Here is a 25223-nt window from a genome sequence, read left to right on the forward strand (position 1 = left end):
TGTATATTCCAACCCTCTTGAGATAAGAGACAACATTGCATTCGCTTTCTTAATCACGGACTCAACCTGCATGTTTACCTTTAGAGAATCCTCGACTAGCACTCCCAGATCCCTTTGTGCTTTGGCTTTATTAATTTTCTCACCATTTAGAAAGTAGTCTATGCTTTTATTCTTTTTGCCAAAGTGCAAGACCTCGCACTTGCTCACGTTAAAGTATGACAGAAAGATTGCAGACAGACTGGCTTAATCTCAAAACATTGCTCGGTAGAGAGACAAAGCAGGTAGCTGGGGAAAAGAAATTTGGAGTGGGGTCCACAAATAATGGGCTTCAAATCTTTTTCAAATTTTTAATTGAAGGAAGTCTCTGCTCTCCCAATACTGGATGTTGGAAAAGCATATTGATAATTTAGCAACAATGCAGGGGTTGAAGAAGACCTTCCTAGGTGGTGTCAGGGTACATGTAAAAACCAATGTTATGCCTTCAAGTGATGTGTCTGAGGAGCAGCACAAAGATGAGAAACAGATGTGGGCCATGGATTTACTTTTGGGGTCACCAGAGGTAACAGTGTATGAGCATGAAAAGAAATCATTGCAATTTATAGAGTATCACACTAATTAGTCAAAAATAGAATACAGGAATAAAGTTTAACCTTACTGGGACTCCTTTTAAAATTGAAGTCTCCAGTGTGTCTAATGATTTGAGTAATTTGGAATACCTGTAGTGATGTTCTCTCATCTGATACCACTTTGAAAATGCGAGTGCCTCACTCATCCATTTTGAAAGTGACTTTTCTCCCCAGTAGAACTCCTTAGTTCAGTGTTTACCATTTGAAGCCCCCCAGAGATGCAGCCTTCTTGTTGTATGTTTTGTCATTGGCATATTTTTTAAGGAAAACTTAGAAAATGCTCAGTGATGAGATTTTGTTTAATGGTGAAGCTTACTTGGAAGCCTTTCCTGGGTTTCGTTAAGATATCTTAATTGTAAAGAATTATTGTCATTTACTCCAATAATCAGTTGCCATTGTAGAAAGAGCACTTATTTATTTGTGACCAATCTACTTTACAACATTATTGTTTGGCACAATGCATCTCTTAACAAAATACCTTCAACTGGAGACATTTAAAGTTATTTTATTACTTCCTGAGGTTTAGAAATATGTACTGTCAATTCGTTGCACTCACTGTGAAAGGAGCATTCCAACGAAGTATTGTCTTCTCAAGCAAAATGACCTGATTTAGTGATCATACCTTCTGTGGAGAAATTACTGGGTATAACAGCGCGAGGGCCTCAATTAACACACAGCCCTGAAATGAAAAATCATTGAAGCACTCTGGGTTAATGATAGCATGTTCATTGTTGCTGATTACCAGAGGGAGAAAGAAATCAAAGAGATACTAACAAGTTGATATATTTCTTTACAGTTTTTTTAAAGAAAGATCAATAGTGGCAAATTACCTTCTTTAACAAGGAAATGTGCATTTTAGAAAATAAAAACGCTTACTTACTTTTGCTGAACTCCAATCAGATATCCTTGCTGGTCATTTATCATTCCCAAATCTTGTTAAAATTCTCCGACTTAATTACAAAGAGAGACTTTATCAATGTTCACAAAAAAACGCACTTAATTATGTATAGTTTCAAAGGTACAACATTTTAAAGAACAACCTTTATTATTATTGATAATTTTAGGCACCTTCACTGCTAAATAACATATTGTTCACTAAGATCAACCAATGAATTAGAAAAATGATTGAAAAGAGACTGAAGAAGATGCTGCCTCTATCTTAAGATACTTCTTTATCATTTTCTTTGGTGGTCTGAGGTGAATGGGAATTTGACTCTGAACCATTCACCAAAGGTGCTTGAAAGATTGAGGGGTATTGATCGATTGATAGAAAGACACTTTCTCCAATAGTAGAAGGTCATTGACCAGGTGTTGTAGATTACAGGTAAGTAATAGAAATCTAAGAAGAACGGCTGTAGTTGTGCAGTGTACCTCTGAGCCAAGAGGCCCAGATTCAAATCTCGTCTGCTCCAGAGATGTGTCATAGCATGCCTGAATAGATTAATTAAAAGTATTTGAAGGCTAAGAGGAGAGTTGAGGGAAACTTTTCTTTTCACTCAGAGGCTGGTGGGAGTCTGGAGCTCACTGCATGGAAGTGTGATTGGGTCAGAAACTCAATAATTAAGGAGTATTTAGATATTCACTTGTGTTGCTATAGTCTCCAAGGTTATGGGCCAAAAGCTGGAAAATGAGATTGTCAGAATGGTATCTTTGTTGTAAACATCTGTGAATCTCTAAATATGGGCACGCAGATTTGAATCCCACCATGACAAACAGTGGAATTTGAACTAAATAAAAATCTGGAATTAAAAATTTGGCCTAATGATGACCGTGTAATCATTGTCAATTGTTGTAAACCAAAAGAATGTAAGACATAGGAGCAGCCCATCAGGTCTGCACCAAGACTCAATGGAATCATGGCTGATCTGATAATCCTAAACATCTTTTTCCCATTACCTTTGATTCACTTACTGATCAAAAATCTGTGTACCTCAAGCTTAAAATATACTGAATGACCCAGCCTCAACAGCCTCTCAGGTAAAAGAAATCCACAAATTTACATTCAAAGAATGAGCAACCCCTTAGTCTGCGATTGTGTCCTCTCGTCCTGGACTGTCCCACAAGGGGAAGCCACATCTCCCTTGTCGATACGTTTAAGCACCTTGAACGTTTCAATAAGGCAGTGTCTAATTTGTCTATATTCCAAGAGTACAAGCCAAACCTACTCAATCTATCCTAATAAGACAGTCCCTCCATATCTGGTATCATCCTAATGAACCTTCTGTGGACTGCCTTTAATGTGAACATATCACTCATTAGATAAGGGGGGTAAAAGCTGTTCAAAATATTCCTGTTGTGGTCTGACTATTTCAGCATACCTCACTACTTTATACTCCACTCCTTTTAAAATCACTATATGATTTGCTTCTCTGACTCGATATTGGGTGCTAGCTTTTTGTGAATATGATGAGGACTCTCAAATCCCTCAGTTCTGTCGCTTTGTTTCATCATTTAAATAATGTTCAGCTCCTCTACTCTTCCTGCCAAAGTGTATAACCTCACATTTCCCCAAATTATATTCCATCAGCCAAATTTTGGCTCACTTATTTATCTTGTCCATATTGTTCTGCAGACTTTTGGGTCATCCTCAATGCTTGCCTTCTCACATATATTTAAGTCATCCACAAACTTGGGTAAGTATAAGGTAAGTATATTCACTTACCTTATCCAAGGCATTAACTTATATTGAAAATAATGTGGCCCAGCACTGTGGTATACCCGCCTTTATAGGTTGCCATCCTAAAAATGCCCCAACACATCTGGTTAATGAACGTGTTACAGAGAAATCAACTTGCTATCCATACCAGGTCTCGTCTACATGGGACTCTAGACTACAGAAATTTGGTTGATTCTTAACTAGCAAGTTGTATCAAACTGCTACAAAATCTAAAGAAAGGACTTTTTAAAAATTTCTCATGGGATGTGGGCTTTGCTGGCTAGGCCAGCATTTATTGTCTATGTATCATTAGTTAGTTGTCAATCACCTTTGCATCGATGTGGAGCTATGTATAGGCCAGATCATGTAAAAGTAGCAGATTTCTTTTCCTAAAGGACATTGGTGAACCAGATGGGTTTTACAACAATTAACAGTTTGTTACACTGTCACCTTTAGACTAGGTTTTTTACTCGGAAAATTTGTTGAATTCATTTTGCCACTTACCATGGTGAGATTCAAACCCATGACCCCAGAAGTTTAGTGTGGGCGTTTGAATTACTACTCCAGGAGCATTATGCTATGCTACCACCTTTCCCAACTGGCATTGATCTGGACACCAGAAACAACAACAGCAAAAAATAACTGTCAAACTGTAAATCCTTCTTATCAACCCCTTAATGTGAACAACCTGACATAGAGGAATCTTACTGGGGTCTGAACAATGTGGTCTACAGTCGGGAATTTGACAGAATTGCACATGAAGGTAAAGCCAATCTCAATATTTAGAGCAACTTACTGTATCTTTTAACTAAGTTTTATGCGGCAAAGCAAGATACTCAGTACGCAGTGGCAAATTGTCAATTAAAGGGGTTAATTGTTTTTTAATGAACTAAAGGACTTTATGAACTGCAAATCTCATCTTATTAATGTCAGCTTCCAATCCTACCACCCGTCACAAGCAAACCAGATGTTGATAGTTCTTGATGTCGGTATCTGGTGTATTCTACTCACCACTTGTTTCAAAGGACCTACATGTTGAATACAGGCACCAACATCTTCAGTACAGACCACCACATGGACACCACATCCATAGACATTTACATTCAACATGTGGCAACCTGTAAGACCCATCATGGTACACATTCAATCCACTTACAGGGCACTTCTATACTTCAGTGCTGCACTTCAGGGCACAATAGCACCTATCATTTTAATTCTGCAGGAAGGAAACCCCAAAAGTTCAGGGACATGCACACAGTTCAAATAGTGGACCAGACTGCATCTCCAGCTCATTTGCTTGCTGTCATAGCACTCACTCAATCTGAACCTATCCAGATGCTCATAGCACCCCCTTCTTGGACTTGTCATTTTATACCTGCCCCTTCAGCCAGAGATACCAGGCTCACAGTACTGCTGTCTTGCCTTGGGTTCTATAACAGGCACAAAGCCAGCTAGTTTGTTATTATTTTCAGGAGTCCTTAGTCAAACAGGATAACTTTAGATTAAGGGTTGCCAGCCCAATATGTCAAGGACATAATTGCGATTTGGTGGGAGGCAGGTACAGTACCAAAGATAGAGTGAGTGTGTGGTACTAGAGAGAAATGGTTATGGTTGTACTTATGTTGGCAGAGTGGAGAAGGCAATCTAATATGCATTTTTATATACAGCTAAGATTGTATTGGCTTGGACAAGTCCTTAGACCAGACTGGGATAGTCTGGTTAATGACCTTCTCTGCTGGTTTAGAGGAAAGACAACATTCACATCTGCACCACTCCGGCCAGCCAGACCCCCAGGTCCCTGCCCACAATTTTCCCTTGTCTGCCATTTCCAAGGCAATTGGCAGGGCAGCTACTAACTAATGGTGCTACTCCACAAATATCCCAACATGCAAAGATGGCTGAGGGGAGGGGGACACCAAATTACCTCAAGGACACCTCAACATGAGTTCCTCAGGGAAACATCCTTGGCCATACATTTTCAGCTGCTTCATCAATGCTGAACATTATGCTGTCATCAGCGAATATCCTCCATCATAAAATCAAGAGTGAGGATGTTCGCTGATGACAGCATAACGTTCAGCACCTTTTGTGATACCTCAGAAACTAAAACAGTCCATGATCAAATGTAGCAAAACCTTATGACATCCATGCTTGGGATAATAAACAAATAACATTCACACCACTAAACCATGTCCATCTCCAACAAGAGTGAATCTGATAAAGAACCTTTGTCATTCAATCGATGTTGTGGCTATTACGGAGACATGGCTAGAACAGGGACAGGATTGGCTGTTACAGGTTCCAGGATTTAAATGTTTTAGTAGGGTCAGAGGTGGGGGTAAAAGAGGGGGAGGTGTGGCATTGCTTGTCAAAGATAGTATTACAGTGGTGGAAAGGACGATGGATGAGGACTTGCCATCTGAGGTAGTTTGGGCTGAGGTTCGGAATAGGAAAGGTGAGGTCACCCTGTTAGGAGTCTTTTACAGGCCTCCCAATAGTCCTAGAAACGTAGAAGAAAGGATAGGGAAGGTGATTCAGGAGATGAGTGACAGTAATAGGGTGGTGGTTATGGGGGACTTTAACTTTCCTGATATTGATTGGGAAAGCTATAGCTCAAGTTCGTTAGATGGGTCAGTGTTTGTTCAATGTGTGCAGGAGAGTTTCCTGACACAATATGTAGACAGGCCAACAAGAGGTGAGGCCATACTGGATTTGGTTCTGGGTAACGAACCAGGCCAGGTGTTAGAATTAGAGGTAGGTGAGCACTTTGGGGATAGTGACCATAATTCGGTGATTTTTACTCTCGTGATGGAGAGGGATAAGTGTGTACTACAGGGCAAGAGTTATAGCTGGGGTCAGGGAAATTATGATGCGGTGAGGCATGACTTAGGATGTGTGGCTTGGAAAAGTAGACTCCAAGGCAAGAGTGTAAATGATATGTGGAGCTTGTTCAAGGAGCAACTATTGAGTGTCCTTGATAATTATGTACCTGTCAGGCAGGGAGGAAAGGGTCGTGCGAGGGAGCCGTGGTTTAATAAGGAATTGGAATCCCTTGTTAAATGGAAGAGGGCGGCCTATCTCAAGATGAGACGTGAAGGTTCAATTGGGGCGATTGAGAGTTATAAGGTAGCCAGGAAGGACCTGAAGAGAGAGCTAAGAGCAGCAAGGAGGGGACATGAAAGGTCCTTAGTCGGTAGGATTAGGGAAAACCCTAAGGCTTTCTATAGGTATGTTAGGAATAAAAGAATGACTAGGGTAGGAATAGGTCCAGTCAAGGATAGTAGTGGGAAGTTGCGTGTGGAGGCGGAAGAGATTGGGGAGACACTGAATGAATACTTTTCTTCAGTATTTACTCAGGAACAGGGCATTGTCGTCGATGTGAATACTGAGTCACAAATAAGTAGAATGGATGGCTTTGAGGTATGTAGAGAAGAGGTGTTGGAAATCCTGGAAAAGGTGAAAATAGATAAGTCCCCTGGGCCTGATGGCATTTATCCTAGGATTCTCTGGGAAGCAAGGGAGGAGATTGCAGAGCCATTGGCCTTGATTTTTATGTCCTCTTTGTCTACAGGAGTAGTGCCAGAAGACTGGAGGATAGCAAATGTGGTTCCCTTGTTCAAAAAGGGGAGTAGGGATAACCCTAGTAACTATAGGCCGGTGAGTCTCACTTCTGTTGTGGGCAAAGTCTTAGAGAGAATTGTAAGGGATAGGATTTATGCACATCTGGATAGGAATAATGTGATCAAGGATAGTCAGCATGGTTTTGTGAAGGGCAGGTCGTGCCTCACAAACCTTATTGAATTCTTTGAAAAGGTGACGAAGGAGGTTGATGAGGGGAAAGCGGTAGATGTGGTATATATGGATTTTAGTAAGGCGTTTGATAAGGTTCCCCATGGTAGGCTACTGCAGAAAATACGGAGATATGGCATTGAGGGTGAGTTGGAGGTTTGGATTAGGAATTGGCTGGATGGAAGAAGACAGAGGGTAGTAGTTGATGGCAAAGTTTCTTCATGGAGTGCCGTCACTAGCGGTGTTCCGCAAGGATCTGTTTTGGGACCATTGCTGTTTGTCATTTTTATAAATGACCTGGAAGAGGGGTTAGAAGGTTGGGTGAGCAAGTTTGCCTATGATACGAAAGTCGGAGGAGTTGTTGACAGTGAGGAAGGATGTGGCAGGTTACAGCAGGATATAGAGAAGCTGCAGAGCTGGGCAGAAAGGTGGCAAATGGAATTCAATGTAGCTAAATGTGAGGTGATTCACTTTGGGAAGAATAACAAAAAGATGGGGTACTGGGCTAATGGTCGGATACTTGGTAGTGTGGATGAGCAGAGGGATCTTGGTGTCCATGTACACAGATCTCTGAAAGTTGCCACCCAGGTAAATAGTGCGGTGAGGAAGGCATATGGCGTATTGGCTTTTATTGGTAGAGGAATTGAGTTCCGGAGTCCTGAGGTCAAGATGCAGTTGTATAAAACTCTGGTGCGGCCGCATCTGGAATATTGTGTGCAGTTTTGGTCGCCATACTATAGGAAGGATGTGGAGGCACTGGAACGGGTGCAGAGGAGGTTTACCAGGATGTTGCCTGGTATGGAAGGAAGATCGTATGAGGATAGACTGAGACACTTGGGGCTGTTTTCATTAGAGAAAAGAAGGTTTAGGGGTGACTTGATTGAGGTGTACAAGATGATTAGGGGGTTAGATAGGGTTGACAGTGTGAACCTTTTCCCGCGTATGGAGTCGGGTATTACAAGGGGGCATAGCTTTAAATTAAGGGGGGGTAGATATAGGACTGAAGTTAGGGGTAGGTTCTTCACTCAGCGAGTCGTAAGTTCATGGAATGCCCTGCCAGCAGCAGTGGTGGACTCTCCCTCTTTATGGGCATTTAAGCGGGCATTGGATAGGTATATGGAGGATAGTGGGTTAGTATAGGTTAGGTGGGCTTGGATCGGCGCAACATCGAGGGCCAAAGGGCCTGTACTGCGCTGTATTCTTCTATGTTCTATGTTCTATGTTCATTACCATTGCTGACTTCTCCACTATAAATGTGTATTACCATTGACCAGAAACTGAACTGGACCAGTAGTATAAATACAATGGCTAAAAGAGTAGATCAGAGGCTCGAAACTTTGCAATGACTAACTCACCTCCTTTTCCCCATTCCTGTTCTCCATCTGTAATGTTCAAGTCAGTAGCATCAGGAACATGATGGGATTCTCTCCACTTGCTTGGATGAGTGCAACTCCAACACATTCAAGAAGTTTGAACCATCCAGGACAAAGCAGTCTATTTGACTGGTACCTCATCCACAATTTCAGTCTTTACTCTTGTCATCTCTGATATATAGCAGCAACAGTGTCCACCATCTACATGAAGCACATAGTATTTCATTAAGGCTATTCTGACATAACTTTTCAAACTCTGCCCTCCAACACCTAGCAGAATAAGAGCAGCAGATACATGGGAACACTGCCACTGACAAGTTCCCCTCCAAGCCACTCCACATCCTGACTTAGATCTACAATACCATTATTTCATTGTTGCTGAGTCAAAATCCTCAAACTCCATTCTTAACAGAGAATGCCCCTCCACCCCAAGGACTGCATTGGTTCATTGATGGATACCATCCAGAACTACGTTCACTACCTTCACTATTCACTCCTTCACCAACGATACACAGCCACAGCAATGTGGACTATCTGCAAGATGCACTGGAGCAACATATTAAGGCTTCTTCAACAGCAACCTCCAAATCTACAATCTCTACCAACTAAAAACATAAAAGCAGTAAATGCATAGGACCACCACCACTTGCAAGTTACTTTCCAAGCCACATATCGTCCTGACTCGGAACCTTATCACTGTTCCTTTATCGTCACTGAAACTAAATCCTGGAGCTCCCAGACAGTGCTTGGATGTACCTACATCCCAACAATTGCAGCAGTTTAAGAAATGGCTCACCACTGCTTTGTTCAATAAATGTTGGCTCAGTCATTGACACCCATATCATGTGAATAATTTTTGCAAGAGTCACAGCATGATATTTGTGGCTGTCTTTATGAGTTATTCAGACTAGATAAAGCAAATTAGCAAGGCAGTCTCAAAGATGAGTTTGTAGAATGCTTTTGTGACATTTCTTGACACAATATGTTGTGGAACTACTTACTTCAGATCTAGTATTGCACAATAATTCATGCTTAATTTTGTAGTAAAATATCCTCCAGGAAAACTGTGTAATATCATTTAAGATTGAAGTTTGAGAGCAGCATAGTTCAGTTGTACACGTGAATCAAACACTTAAGCCAGTTTATCTAAGTATCAGGGTAGGGCTGACCAGGGTTGATTGGAAAGTAGACTAAAGGATATTTAGCAAATTAACAGGAGGAGCATTTAAAGAAACAGTTCCAAATGTTCAATTAAATAATTAAAAACTCAACAAGAAAGGTCTATCTGTGGCTTTCTAGAGAAATTAAAGATAGTAATTAGATTAAGCCATATAATGTTGCAAAGTATAATCATAAACCTGAGATTTGTCAGAGTTTTAGAAGAAAGGGTGACCAAAACATTGCTCAAAAGTGATCAAAATAATATGCAAATAAAGTAATCAGGAATATGAAAAACAGATTGTAAGAGCTATTACAGATTTATAAAAGTGAGAGTAGCTAAATCAATATTGATCCCTTTGAGGCAAGATAAATTATAATAAGGAATGAAGAAATAGACTATGAATAGCTATGTTGTGTCTCTTTTCAGAACAGTAACATAAATTTTAGTGAACAACTTAAAATAACTAACATCAGAAGAGAAAAAGTATTTGGGAAACAAAAGAAACTAAAGTCTGATAAATCCCCAGAATCCAGTACTCTGCAGCCTCATGTTCTAAAAGAGATATCTACAAAGATAGGGAATAGAAAAGCAAAATGCTGCAGTTGCTGAAAACCTTAAATAAATACAAAAAATGCTCGAAAAAACTGATCAAAACAGGCAACGTCTGTGGAAGGGGAAACACCGTTAAAGTTCCAGATCAGAACAGAGACAAAAAAAACTGCAGATTCTGGAATCCAAAATAGAACACAGCAAGCCAGGCAGCACCAGGAGGCAGAGAAATCAACACTTCGCGTGTAACCCTTCTTCGCGACTGAAGAAAGGTTACTTCCCTCAGAACAAACATAGTGGACAGAATTTTCAAGGCTTACTCAGAGCCTGACAACAAATGTTCATAAAATGCTGCAATATAATGTTATTGTTAAGCAAATGTTAACAATGCACTTAGGAAATCGATGTATAATCAGACAGAATCAATATGATTTAACCAAAGGGAAATCATGTTTCATTAATTGATTAGAATATCTTGGGAATGTTACTTGTAGGATGGATAAATAGGTATCTGTAAATGCACTTTAATTTGCAAATGATATTGGATAAGTGCCATATAAAAGATTAGTACACAAGATAAAAGCTTACAGAGATGGGAGTAATACATTAACTGGATGGAAGATTGTTTAATCGACATAAACAGAGAGTTGGGACATAATTAAGCATTTCCAATTTGGCAGGATGTAACTATTGCAGTGAAACAGGGATCAATGTTAGGGGGGATGGGAGGCATCAGCTATTTCCGCTCCAAGTTACCACCTTCACATTAATGAGATAAAGACCGAGAGTGATGTACCTAAAACTGTTGATTATGCAAATCTAGGATCCAAAGAACTGTAAAGAGATATAGACATATCAAGAACAATGCTTATATACATACAGAAGTGAACAGCAAGTTGATAATTGGAGAAGTGTAGGTCATTCCCTTTAATAGTGAGAATAGAAAAGCAGAATATGAATTTTCAGAGAGATCTGGGTGTTCTTATATCAGGAACTCAAGAAAATTATCATGATGTTACAGCAAGAGATTCGGTAGGTACATTGCAAGTTAGCCTTTATTTCAAGGGGATTGGAGAAGAGCGGATGCACAAAGTAGAAAACAATACTGTCTAACAGAGAGGGAAAAAAGAAAGCTGGAGTCAAACCACATCTGCTGTATCTCTCTTGGTAGTTTAACGAAACGCCATGTATTTATTTACCAATGACAAGTACATCTCTCTGAAAACAACTGTTTTTCATTCACTTACAGCTGTTGGTTGTCTTTGGAAGGAGGCCTCCTTTATGCATTTGTTGGACCAGCAGCAATTATTGTATTGGTAAATTTTACTTTTTAATGCAGCACGTAACATGAACTGTACGATCAGAACAAATGCTAACTGTATATTGATAGCTTTACCTTGATGCATTCAGGAAATCATAGGAATCAGACAAAGAAACTTGCATTTATGTCGACCATATTTTGGAAGCCATGGCAATTTTGCAATTCTATCTCCTTATCTTTATTGGCTGTTAGCTTTTCTGAATTTGTTTGTAATTTATTCATTTATACATCAATGATTATATTTTACTTCAAACACAATTTCTAGCTAATTTTAAACAAATGGCAAAATATTTTTTGTGCTCCAAATTTCCAAGAAAAACCATTATCATGTTCAAGAAGAAGAGGTTACAAATTGCGAATCACTGACGAGCAGTTACTTAGGATGTTTCTGTGTAAAACAACCAAAGAAAATCTTTGTATTTCCATTAGGATCTTTTAAAAGTGGCTGATTTTTAGAATTGATCTGAGGACAAATATTCTGGTCTAGTCAATTCAATTGTAGGTAGTTGATCAATTTCCTATCAACACCATCTTTGAGAACTCTCAAACAGCCACTTATCAAGCTCAGCCTTAATTCCCACAATGTGTTACACACTGAGAATTCTCAGACACACACTAAAATATTTCTCTAATTTATGAACAGTCCAAACCAGGGCTTTTTTAAAAAAAATATATAGTCTACGTGAATGTGCATGTTTGGTTCCTCAGAGAAAACGTAGCTTTCATGATGAAACAGATGTAAAGTTTGCTGATTGATTAAAACTGACTACAAAATTAATTGAGTCCTTGCTAACTCTCTGTTTTCCTGCACAAGGTAAATATGCTCATTGGGATCATAGTATTCAACAAACTCATGTCCCGAGATGGAATTTCAGATAAGTCCAAAAAGCAGAGAGCTGGGTAGGTATTGACATTTTGCTTCTTCTGTAATGAAACAGACTTTGTTTTCTTTAGCCTGCAATTAATTGGATATCATATCTGATATGTCCACTTCATTGGTTAGTTATCCTTTTATATCTAAAATGTTTATTTTCTCTTTTCTAATTCCACTGGTTGAAAATTCCTCAGCATTCAATTGCAACATCTGATTCATTTTAGATGAGATTTCTATTACTGTCCTTCAGAATAATTCATAATGGCTTGACCTTTCTAAGGTTCACTTGTTTCGGGAGGCCTGCATTTTCAGGATGACAATCTCGATTGAGTTCGCATTTGAAACTTTATGGTAGAAAAAATGGGCTGCACTTTCAAGGTAACTGGAAGTTACCACTCACCTTCACCCAGCAGAGAGTAATGCAGATAAATGTTGCCACCAAGACTAATATGCAGACTGCTATGCAGAGTACTGACATGGTAAAATATGACCTCCTGTGAATGATGCATGTTACTGACTTAGAACATGTTATGGAGACTGGAAGTATCAGGCAAGCTAAACTCTCCATGTAGATTATTCATGCAGGAGGCATCAGGCAATGATATTTTAGCAACAAAATAAAATAGAAGAAATATATGTTCACTATTAGTAATTTTTTTTAACTTTTGAAATGATACTGGTAGAAATATTTTCTTGCCTGAGAGGAAGTATAGAGGTAAACCATAACTTCTTCACAGTTTAAATTGAATTAACCAAGCAATATATCCTTTCAAAATTACCAACCATTTTTTTTTTAAAAACACATTCATGTATTGGGTGCTTCATTGGCAGGAATAGCATTTCTTTGTCCATCCCTAATTACATTTTAGAAGAGGTGAACGTTTTTTTGAACTGCTGCAATTGGTGTGGTTTAGCACCCATAGTGCAATTAGGAAGGGAATTTCTAACTTTTGACCCAGCAACAAGGCAATGTAGTTCCAAGTTGGAATGGCATGTGGACAGAAGTTTGCATGTTTGTCTGCTCCTCTTGTTTGTATCGACGGTAGACGTCACAGGTTTTGAAGATACTGTCGAAGAAACCTAAGTGGGTTTCTGCAATGCATCCTGAGATGGTACTCACTGCTACCACTTACAGAAAGATAAATAAGATAGTAATCAGCAGTCTGCTTTGTCCATAGTGTTAAATGATTTGAGTGTTTTGCAGCTGTGACCATCCAGAAAGGTGGAATATGCAACAGCTCCTGACTTGTGTTTTGTAGATAGTGGAAAGACTTAGTGGAGTCAGGACGTATATCCAGATTCTGATATGTTCTTTTGCCCCAGATTTTACATGGACAACCTCCCCACCACCTTCATGATGTTGGTGATGAGGAATTCAATGATGGTTTAAATGTCATTTTTCTGAAGCGATGTTGAATGTCCCTAAAATGTTCATCTACCTGTACCAACACCGTGTATATTCCAAATGATTTCCTCAAGCATTTTCCTTCTGGTGATATCAAAATAATAAGCCTGAATCTGTCTTGACTTTTTCAAAGACAATGACTGCATTAAATTAATTCCAATTTAAGGTAATGACCCAGAATGCAATAACTATTCAAAAAGTCTTCCTCAGCACCTCCTATCCTCCATGAAGACTGGACTATCAATTGCCCAGTTGTTCGATCAATTTTCAAATTCTTAATTCTATTGAAAAAATATAACTCTTCTATGGTAATATTACCAGTTTTATTCTTAATATCATCATTAATGGTTAATGGTTGAACATTAACTTCAAGTGTGTATACTGATGCAAAAACCCATTTATATTTCCACCATACCCTGTAAATTTTTCACAACCTCTTTTTGACCATCCTTCTCCAGTTCATTTCAGTCTTGGACAGTTTTGTGCCTCTTCAAAGAACAAAAAATATCATTTCACATTACTTACACAATTGTTTACAAGACTCTTTTCTATTATTCTTTTAACTGATCTGGATAAGTGTAGTTTGAGGTTACATCTCCTTACAGTGATCAAAGGGATCCTTGTGCCAGCAAATATTTGTTCCATAATAGAACATAGAACAGTACAGCACAGGAATGGGCCCTTTGACCCACGAGGTTGTGCTGAACATAATGCCAAATGAAACTAATCCTATCTGCCTGCCCTTGGTCCATATCCCTCCATTCCTTGCATATTCATGTGCTGAACTAGAAGTCCCTTAAATGCTTTTATTGTATCTGACTCAACCATCACTCCGGCAGTGCGTTCTAGATTCCTTCCACTGTCTGTGTAAAATACTTGCCTCTCTCATCTCATTAAATTAGATTAGATTCCCTACAGTATGGAAACAGGCCATTTGGCCCAATAAGTCTGCACTGGCCCTCCGAAGAGTAACCCACTCAGACCCATTACCCCCACATTTACCCCTGACTAATGCACCTAACATCATGGAAAATTTACCACAGCCAATTCACCTAACCTGCACATCTTTGAATTGTGGGAGGAAACCAGAGCACCTGGAGGAAACCCACGCAGACACAGGGAGAATGTGCAAACTCCACAGTTACCCAAGGCAGGAATCGAACCCAGGTCCCTGGTGCTGTGAGGCAGCAGTGCAAACCACTGTTCCGCCCTCAAACTCCTTTGAACTTTCTCCCTCTCCCCTTAAATTCATGCCCCCCAGCACTGGAGCATCAGGGTATAAAGAAACTTCATGACCTCATATCTCTGGAGTCGAGAGCAAGATGTCAAAATTTGATATTGTGTTGCCGATAATTTGGGCATTATAGATGGCATTTTGGTTCTTGAATAATGTGGGCGAGGACAGATGACATTCTGAATAGGATGTTAGCGTGGGCACAGGAGGCATGCACTGGAATATGCAATCGGCATACTGTTGTGTCAGTCAAGCCCAATGTTCCTTTCATGCCAGTTCTACCAACTGGAACTCAATACTGCAACTTACACATTGCCTTAAATGAACTGAAGCACGTTCACTAGCAAAAAGATCCCCACTACCCTGTCATTGAAAGGAGCTGTTAACTACTTTCAGCTTTATTGTTGATTGATTTCGGTTTGCCATTGCTGAATTTGTCAAAGTCATTGGTTTGTACAGTTAATTAAAATTGCTGAAGTCCACAGGGATTAGTAAAGCAGGTGCTAAAAGACTTTATTCTGACTTCAAGGACCCTGTGCAAAGTGCTTGTACCTGGTAACAGTACATCCTGAATGGACTATAGCATGTCAGAGAAAGTGAGCACAGGTCACACAGAGAAAAGGACAATCTGTTGGAAGAAGTTGGTGGAGGAAGAATTTGAAAACTCTCCGAGAAGTTGGTCACATCTCGTCAGGGTGTTCAGGAAATGTTTTTCATACCTGAACCTCAACAAGAAGCAGTATGTCAGACATTTCTACTTCATTTCAGTTATCCTTATGTAAAAATGCCACATTCTGCAACCACAGCTACAGCTTCAGAGCAGAGTGAGACAGTCATTTCCAGTAACTATGAAAGTAGCCTTGAAGTTTTATGTAGATGATATTTGAAACATCTGTTGCATTAGGGATAGATTGGTATTTGTGAGCACAAGTACAGTGGGCCAAAGGTCACTTTCTGTACTATAAAATATCCAGTGTTTTATGTCTCTTTTCATTCAGAAAGGATGCCCTAATTTTTACAGACCCTACTAGTCTGCGGGTGGAGAGATGGTGGGTTGTAGTTTGTGCATCATGTCAAAGGTAAGAGTGGTGATAGTTGGTCCACTCATTTGTGGTCCACTTCAGGCCTTTAAGTGCCAAACTAATGGTCACTTAAAAGTTTCCTTCCTCTGCAACTGGAATTTTACCCACAGTGGGGAGGTCGACAACTAATGCCCAGGCTCCTTGATGACTGGATAGGGGTTGGCACCTTTTTGTCAAGCCTCCAGTGTCCATTGGAGGCCTTATCCTAAGTATGCTTGCATTTCCCTTCCACCCTGCTTTGTCTACCATGGTGCCCACTGCCCTGACCTCACTGCCTTTAAATGACTGTGAGCCATTTAAAGGCAGTTTGGGAGTAGGCAGGGGCTGCAAGGGCTACAGGGGAAAAGTCAACTTTATGCTGTAGTCATTTTGCCAGTATAGAATTGCTGGTCTATTGTCTAAATATATTGACCACTTTCAAGTAGGATCTTATATTGCTGATGTTTTATCCTTGGGCTTCTGTTTTTATAATGAATTCTTTTCCTGGGATGTGGGTTAGATGGTCAAGGCCAGCATCTGTTGCCCATACACATTTGGTCTTGAATTGAGTTGCTTGCTAATTCATTCCAGAGGTCAGTTAAAAGATAACCACATTGCTATGGATCTGGAGTCACAAATAGGCCAGACTGGCTAATGATGGAAGACTTAAATCCCTAAATAACATATGTGAACCAGATGGGTTTTTACAATAATTGTTGATGTGATATGATATCGATAATTATAGACTAACTTTCAATTCCACATTGTATTAATTGAATTCAAATTTCACTAACTGTTGTGGTGAATTTGAACCGGTACTCTAACAGTATTAGCTTGCGCCTCTTGATTACTAATGGAGTGACATTATCACTATGCCACCGTCTCTATAATAAGTGAGATCTGACTGTTTTGTGGCATGTGAAAACTATATCTAATCCATTATTGGTCTTCAGTACTCCAAAGTCACTGTATTTTAGTCTGAATGAGTAAATCCTTGATCTGATCTCAAAACCAGCTAAGGCTATATGCTGAATTGGCACATCTCTGTCATCAGAATAATATTAATAAAAGTAAAATGCTGCGGATGCTTGAAATATGGAACAAACGCAGAGGAAGCTGGAGAGACTCAATAAGTCTATCAGCATCTGTGGAGAGAGAAACAGAGTTAATGTCTGAGTCTGTTATGACTTCTTCAAAATGATATTAAATTTGGTCACTGTCACGACAAAAATATTTTACAGCAATTGGAATATCGGAGTACGGAGCAGAATCAGATTTATTTGAGCTTGGGAAGTAATCATCAAGTGTAAAATGAATTTAAAAATCCTTTCATTTTAATTTCCGTGTGAGTCAAGGAAAGCAAATTTAAAATGGATATCAGGGATGTGGATAGTTTAAGTGCAAGAGTCTGATAGCTGTTCTTTGCTTTTGGCAGCTGGTTTTTAGTTAAATTATTATTAACAGTTGCAGTGATTAATTGAATACAAAGTGTTCCTCGCATCTGCAAAATTCACAATTCAGACCTACTCTGACAGTTAAAACGACTATGCATTTTTCAAACAGAGAGCTCTGTTAATTAATTGACTCTCCCCTTGTCAGATGTTTGAATGTAAGTAATCATATAATTGTGGGAAAGATCTTCTGCGGTTTTTTTAAAAGAATAAATTATGGAGGTCTAATTAGAGGTTGAACATTATACTATGCCATTGGATGCTGCTCAGGAAAATTGGATAAACTGTTGGACAAGAACTTAGTAGGTACTGATTATCCTGATAAAGTAATACCCATAAAGCTAGTGACGATCAACATCTTAGACAAGTTGTGATTTCTAAATATAGTCTGATATATCAAAATAAACTAACCTCTCTGCCACATTAAAAACACAGTTACAGGCAGAAGTTACCCTTTTGTTATTTTCATTGTATGCACCTGATATTCACCAATTGTGTCGTGATAGTACTTTTGCCATGATAAGGATATGGTGGGCATACTGGACACATTCTCATTGATCACTGAAATGAACATTGTTCTGCCTCAACATAGAAACTAGACATTTTTAAATTGTAGACTTGTCACAAACATGCACCTCCATTAAGACTGACTGAATGGTGTTAAGAAACATAAGAAAGATTTATCTTTACTGCCTTGGGAATCACTGTAGCCGAATGTAAGGCTGTAACTCAAATCACTGCAGGGATCAAACTAGGGATCATTCTAGTTACTACAGCCAACTTAGCCTAAAAAACTGAATTAAGAGCTATGATATCAGGGAGTCCAATAAATCCAGTTAAAAAACAACGATTACCAAGATGATTCTGTGACTAATACATGGTAGTACATATGAAATAACAGTCACAAGCAAGTGTAAGTGATTACCATGTATCTGTTTCAAATATCAACAGGATTTAATTGATACAGAATATTATAAGTAAAAGATACATAGCCCCATGAGAAATGTAGCACGTCAGTGGGGATTAGGTAAGAAGGAATGTGATATATTTCAGAGTGACCTGCTGGGTTGGAGTCCTCTGTATTAAAGAGAAGCAACTGCATTACATCAAAGAGCTTGGCTGAGACTGGCTGAAGTCTTGAAAATTTCAAAAGTTGGTGGATGATTGATAGATGAAGAAGTTCGATGGAGTGAAGTGTGAGGAGATGCATTTTGCTCCAAAGAACATGGACAGTCAATATAAAATAAGAGGTACAATTATAAAGCCAGGGTGCACGGCAGAGGCACTTAGGTGTACATGTGCGCAGATCATTGAAGGTGGTAAGACAAGTGGGAAGAGTAATTTACTAAAGTATGCAATCTTGTGGGCTCTACAGTGTTAACTTTAACAGGGGATACAATGCAAGAGCAAGGAAGTGATGCTGAATTTCTGGAAGACACTTGTTGGACGTCATTTAGAATATTGTGTACAGTTCTGGTCTCCCCATTATAGGAAAAATGTGAACAATTGGAGAGAGTGAAGAAGAGATTTACAAGAATGGAGATTCCAGAGATGAGAATCTTCAGTTATAAAGATAGATTGGGACTGTTCTCCTTGGAGCGAATACCTTTAAGAGGAGATCTATAGAAGTTTTCAAAATCATGAGGCGGTGGGGGGGATGCTGGATATAAAAGATCGAGAGTAACAATTTCTGTTTGTAGAAGAATCAAGAAGGTGTCAGAATAGATTTAAAGTGATTGCTCAAGAAATAAATATGATGTGAGAAAAACAGTTTCACACACAACGAGTTGGGTGGGTCTGGAATGCACTGTCTGGAAGAGTGACAGAGGTGGGTTCAGTTTAGGCATTCTTGAGGGCATTGGATGATTATTTAAATAGAATTAACATTCTCGGGCATGGGGAAAAGGCAGGAGATTGGCAGTAGGTCATGAAGCTCATTAGGAGAGCCAGTGCAGACATGATGTGCTAAGCGGTCTCCTTGTACACTGTAACACTTCTGTGTTTCTGAGATTTGAATGTGCTAATTCATGGAATTCCCGCATGGCTAATTTCAATGAACAGAAAATACTGTGGTGGAGTGCTTACCCAACTTAGAGTCATAGAGATGTACAGCATGGAAACAGACCCTTCGGTCCAACCTGTCCATGCCAACCAGATATCCCAACCCAATCTAGTCCCACCTGCCAGCACCCAGCCCATATCCCTCCAAACCCTTCCTATTCATATACCCATCCCAATGTCTCTTAAATGTTGCAATTGTACCATTCTCCACCACATCCTCTGGCAGCTCATTCCATACACGTACCACCCTCTGCGTGAAAAAGTTGCCCCTTAGGTCTCTTTTATATCTTTCCCCTCTCACCCTAAACCTATGCTGTCTAGTTCTGGACTCACCGACCCCAGGGAAAAGACTTTGTCTATTTATCCTATCCATGCCCCTCATAATTTTGTAAACCTCTATAAGGTCACCCCTCAGCCTCCGACGCTCCAGGGAAAACAGCCCCAGCCTGTTCAGCCTCTCCCTGTAGCTCAGATCCTCCAACCCTGGCAACATCCTTGTAAATCTTTTCTGAACCCTTTCAAGTTTCACAACATCTTTCCGATCGAAAGGAGACCAGAATTGCAAACAATATTCCAACAGTGGCCTGACCAATGTCCTGTACAGCTGCAACATGACCTCCCAACTCCTATACTCAATACTCTGACCAATAAAGGAAAGCATACCAAACGCCTTCTTCACTATCCTATCTACCTGCGACTCCACTTTCAAGGAGCTATGAACCTGCACTCCAAGGTCTCTTTGTTCAGCAACACTCCCTTGGAGCTGAAAATGTGTTGCTGGAAAAGCGCAGCAGGTCAGGCAGCATCCAGGGAACAGGAGAATCGACGTTTCGGGCATAAGCCCTTCTTCAGGAAACCCGGCCGACCCATTGTCTCCGCCTGCTCCTGCCCCACCGAACTCATCTCCGCACACATTCTCTAACACTCCCTTGGACCTTACCATTAAGTGTATAAGTCCTGCTAAGATTTGCTTTCCCAAAATGCAGCACCTCGCTTTATCTGAATTAAACTCCACCTGCCACTTCTCAGCCCATTGGCCCATCTGATCAAGATCCTGTTGTAGTCTGAGGTAACCCTCTTCACTGTCCACTACACCTCCAATTTTGGTGTCATCTGCAAACTTACTAACTGTTCTTCTTATGCTCTCATCCAAATCATTTATGTAAATGACAAAAAGTAGAGGGCCCAGCACCGATCTTTGTGGCACTCCACTGGTCACAGGCCTCCAGTCTGAAAAACTACCCTCCACCACCACCCTCTGTCTTTTACCTTTGAACCAGTTCTGTATCCAAATGGCTAGTTCTCCCTGTATTCCATGCTAACCTTGCTAATCAGTCTCCCATGTGGAACCACATATATTCTTGTCATATAAATTTAAAAGAACATCTAACTTAAAAAGAAACATTACTCATTTAAATTAAATTATTTTACATAAACTGGTATGCAGAGATGAAGGATGAGACCTGGGTCATTTTACTGATGAGCAAATGAAAATTCGATTATAACTGCTTTACTCACCCCTCATTAATGGAATAAGTAAAATTAGCAGTCTCTAAACTTGCTATTTTATTTCTGAATTATCTGTAAATGTTGTCTTAGAATAAGGAAATATTGTTCTTATATGATTAAACAATATTCAGTACAGCTATTTTTTAAAATTTACCCTTACAATCCCTTTGACTTTTCTCTGTATTCTACAGGTTCTGTAATTCCTCATGAACTGAGGAATATATAAACATTTACTGATTCTCTTATGCCATATAATGCCAATGTGGGCAGATACTTCTACACTAGAATAATTGTTCATCTGATTACCCTTCTCAATCTGGTGATAGAGCAAACATCAATCTATGAAAGAATGTAGAAGAACTATAAAGTTCATAAAGACATCTTCTCACAGACTACAAGACAAGTGTCTCCCATTGCCTGTCTAGTATAAGTGGCCTCTAGTTAGAGTGGACTTCACCAGTTTCCTCGTTTACCCTCCCCACATCTTACTCCAGTTCCAACCTGCCAGCTCAGCACCATCCTCATGACCTGTTCTACCTGCCAATGTTGCTTCCCACCTATCCACTCCACCCTCCTCTCCAACCTATCACCTTCATCCCCACCTCCATCCACTTATTGCACTCTTAGCTACCTTTTCCCCAGCCCAAACCTCATCCCATTTATCTCTGCACCCTGGAGGCTCCCTGCCTCATTCCTGATTAAGGGCTTGTGCCCAAAATGTCGATTTTCCTGCTCCTCGGATGCTGCCTGACCTGCTGTGCTTTTCCAGCACCGCTCTAATCTTGACTCTGATCTCCAGCATCTGCAGTCCTCACTTTCAACTTCAGTTAGCACCTGATTGAAGAGTTAAATGGAGGGCATGTGATAACGATCAGGCACATTTGTGCTGTACTTCACAGTTGATCACAATTGTTACACTGAGACCTCCCAGGCTTTCTCTTATTGCATCAGAATTATGATAGGATAGGATTTCCAGCCATCCATAGATCAAGTGCATTTTAATACTTTGAAAATATGAATCGATTATGGCTTAGTTTGGGACAGTGACTTTTGAGACTGCAAGGAGAAGACTAGAATAGAGGGATAGAGTGGATTGCTGTGTAGCTTACCACAATATTAGCTGGTGCTGTGCCAAATGATGTTTAGAAAATTAAACATCTGTTCTATAATTAGAAGAACTTCTGTATTGTGCCCATTGACTTATCAATCAGTTGAGGCAAAGGACATTTCAAAATGAATCTCACCCAATGCGAACCCTTTGGACTGGTGGGTAATAACAGTGCTTGAGTGTACCTTGCATCCATGAGACTGAGGACACAAAGGAGGAAACTACAGAGTTGCAATTGAAAGCAATGTGGGTCAGAGGTGGGACTCATACAATACAGGTTCAAGGGATTTGATATATTAAATTTATTAGCATATAATCAAAAAGACGAGCTGCAAAAATTCCACCTTGCAAAAGAAAGTCTGAATCTGTGAACTAAAATTTCTCACTGTTTCTATAATTGTAAATCGATTAATCATTGTATTCCAATTTCTTGCATTCCAATATTGCAAGCTAATTACATCTGTGCTGCTTTTCTCAACTGTTTTTTCTCTGCATTTAAACTTGTAGTCGTTATTTGTCCTCATTTTTGCTTTGCATTTGTTTCAAGTCAGGCAAGTGAAGCCCGTAGCGGTTTGATGCTCAAATGTTCCAAGTGTGGAGTTGTTTCAACTACAGCATTATCTGCCACCATCACCAGTAACGCCATGTTAGTCTCATCCATTTGATCTCTAACTCTTGCATCATGGGTAACTTTGAAAGAGAAAGTATCCCTTTCTTCTCAGCCTAAACAAGACTTTAAAAATAACATTAAATGTTGTACATACAAAAATAATGATGTACGGTTTAGAATTTTAAAGGTCAGTGGAAGCCTTACAGCCCATTGTGCCTGTGTCAGTTCTTTGAAAGAGTCATTAAGTTAGTCCTAATCCCATCCCCTCTTCTTTGCCTATGCGTCTATATGTGCATTTTTTAAGTAATGTCTCCTCCCAGTCTTATTCAAATGTACAATTTGTCTAAGGGAGTCAGGAAAATATTCCTGCTTCATCACATTTACTCCACTTCATCCTTCAGCCACTGTTGATTCTTGTTGAAATTAGTGGCTATTTTTTAACATAGTTGTGTATTCAAGATTTGATTTTCACTTTCAGCTGTTGCTTGGAGTACTCACAGGAAGTAATGTTCTTTGTTTAAATCAGTCACCATTCCTGTTCCTAATCACTATTCAGTGACTCTCATTGCAAAGTATGTATGTGTGATCATCTGATGATGACAACATTAGATTTGCATATGATGCCACCCAATATCAAGTAGCTTGTCAAAACCCACTTGTTCACATGAAGAAGGGCAGTTTGAATAGCCAGGTAATTGACTATACTTGTATAAAATGTAGATTCAGCAAGATTCAGCATCTTCGGGAAAGGAGAAAAAACAGGAATAAAACCACGATGTTACCACTATCTGGAAGCAGTGCCGTGTTAATCATTCATTTCATTCTCCATACATGTGATTCATTTCATTCTCTATATGTGTATTTCATAGGATGGAAACTTCCCATGCCTTGAATGAGAAGGGCTATACCTCCCTGGGACAATCAAATGAGATGTCAGACGAGACCTTTTTCTCGACTTTAATGCTGCACTTTGGAGTTCTTTGCAATGCTGCTGCAAGAACACACTGTACGCAGGAAAGGCAGCCAGCTCATGGACTAGATCAGGGAGCATCTCAGGACTGCTCACTCACTCTCTTAGCTCACACTCACTTCACACTTACCTGAATGGTGACAACATTTCCATCGTTTACCTTTTTGCACTTTGCCCCCTCAGCCAGAGCTTAAAGGTGTACAGTGTTTCTATCTTGTCTTGTTCAACACTGACAGAAAGCTACGCAGCTTGTCATGGATGTTTGCAGTTATCAGTCAAGATGGTGAGAAATACAGCACTAATCACTCTTAATATCACAGCAAACACACTGCATGTGCATTAACCAAATTATTTAAGTCTTAAGGTCTGAGGAGAGTAGTCCCATGTTAAGTCCATGGGGATGACATCTGTCAGGAAGTCCCCATATAGTCAGTCAAGGAGGTGGGGACGGTCAGTTAGCCACTCGGAGTAATCATAGTCAGGATTACAGAGAATTAGCTCATTTTTGGACACCCCAACACCTGTTTTGGCTCTTTTTGCCCTCCAGTGAGTTGTTTCCTCCTGAAAGGTCAAGATTGAATGAGATGTAAGTGACTTACAACCAATAGTGTTGATACTGGTGCTGGTTTAGATGGAGGAAAAGTGGTGAGGTGTCCAGAGTAAGTGAGCAGGTGGCACAGAGGATATACACAATTAGTGGTCTGAGGGAGTGGTGTGGGTGAGAGTGTGTGAGGATGATGTTGCAGGCAGTAGTGAGAGTGGAGAGCATCAGCCTTGGTGGGAGGTCTGTGCAGTAACAGAAATCGAGATTGAGTGTGAGGAAGCGGAGACAAGATGGTGGCACTTACCTTGGTGGAACAGAGAAAGTCAGTGACCTTCCTTCAGCATTGCTGCATATTCTCCAGACAGTTGAAAGTGTGTTGATCCAGCTGGCAACCTTGTGCCATGGCATCTTCTGCTGATCCTGCAGGAAGAGGACAACCTTCCTCTGCTCATCCCACCTACCAGGACCTCTAGGTGCCTATCACAAATTTCCTCATGTTGAGGGAACATGTTAGGAACCGTGCAGAGAAGCTGTAGACTGCTAGCACTTAACCAGGAGTACAACAACCTTCTAAAAGATGGTGCCAGTCCCCGTAATCCTAGAGTGTCCCAGCCGCAGTGAGTACATCCAACTATAATGAGTGAGAGAATCTGGAGAAAGGCTCCATTGGTGTGTGGTAGGTGAGTTTGGGATGACCCCAATAAGAAATATATTAGGTCTCGTACAGAGAAATCCTCCATGAAGTTCGATGAAAATTACATTTAGCCAAAATGTGGAAAATCCAGAGAGTAATTTTACTTTTGTTGAAGAAACATCAGGTTTAGCTAGGAACATCATCATTAATAATGAATCTGTTTCAGTGGCAACAGGCAGCAAGGGTTGAAATTATTGTGTGCAATGGTACTGTCCATTAAAGAGGC

General features: G+C 40.0%; 1 protein-coding gene across 7 annotated transcripts in view; it reads left to right on the forward strand.

Annotated features, from left to right (window-relative positions):
• Window positions 1-25223, forward strand: part of adgrb2 (adhesion G protein-coupled receptor B2) — an 805995-nt gene that overhangs the window by 674939 nt on the left and 105833 nt on the right. For 6 of the 7 annotated variants that reach the window (XM_043717943.2, XM_087976927.1, XM_087976928.1 and 3 more), the window contains 3 exons: window positions 11405-11471; window positions 12291-12376; window positions 22727-22825. In XM_043717943.2, the coding sequence (XP_043573878.1) occupies window positions 11405-11471; window positions 12291-12376; window positions 22727-22825 (252 nt within the window). The remainder of the gene's footprint in view (window positions 1-11404; window positions 11472-12290; window positions 12377-22726; window positions 22826-25223) is intronic. The other variant, XM_087976929.1, reaches the window with a different exon arrangement.

Source organism: Chiloscyllium plagiosum, unplaced genomic scaffold (assembly GCF_037043375.1).
Source record: "Chiloscyllium plagiosum isolate Xiang-an unplaced genomic scaffold, Cpla_swu_hap1 HiC_scaffold_30, whole genome shotgun sequence".
Classification (NCBI taxonomy): domain Eukaryota; kingdom Metazoa; phylum Chordata; class Chondrichthyes; order Orectolobiformes; family Hemiscylliidae; genus Chiloscyllium; species Chiloscyllium plagiosum.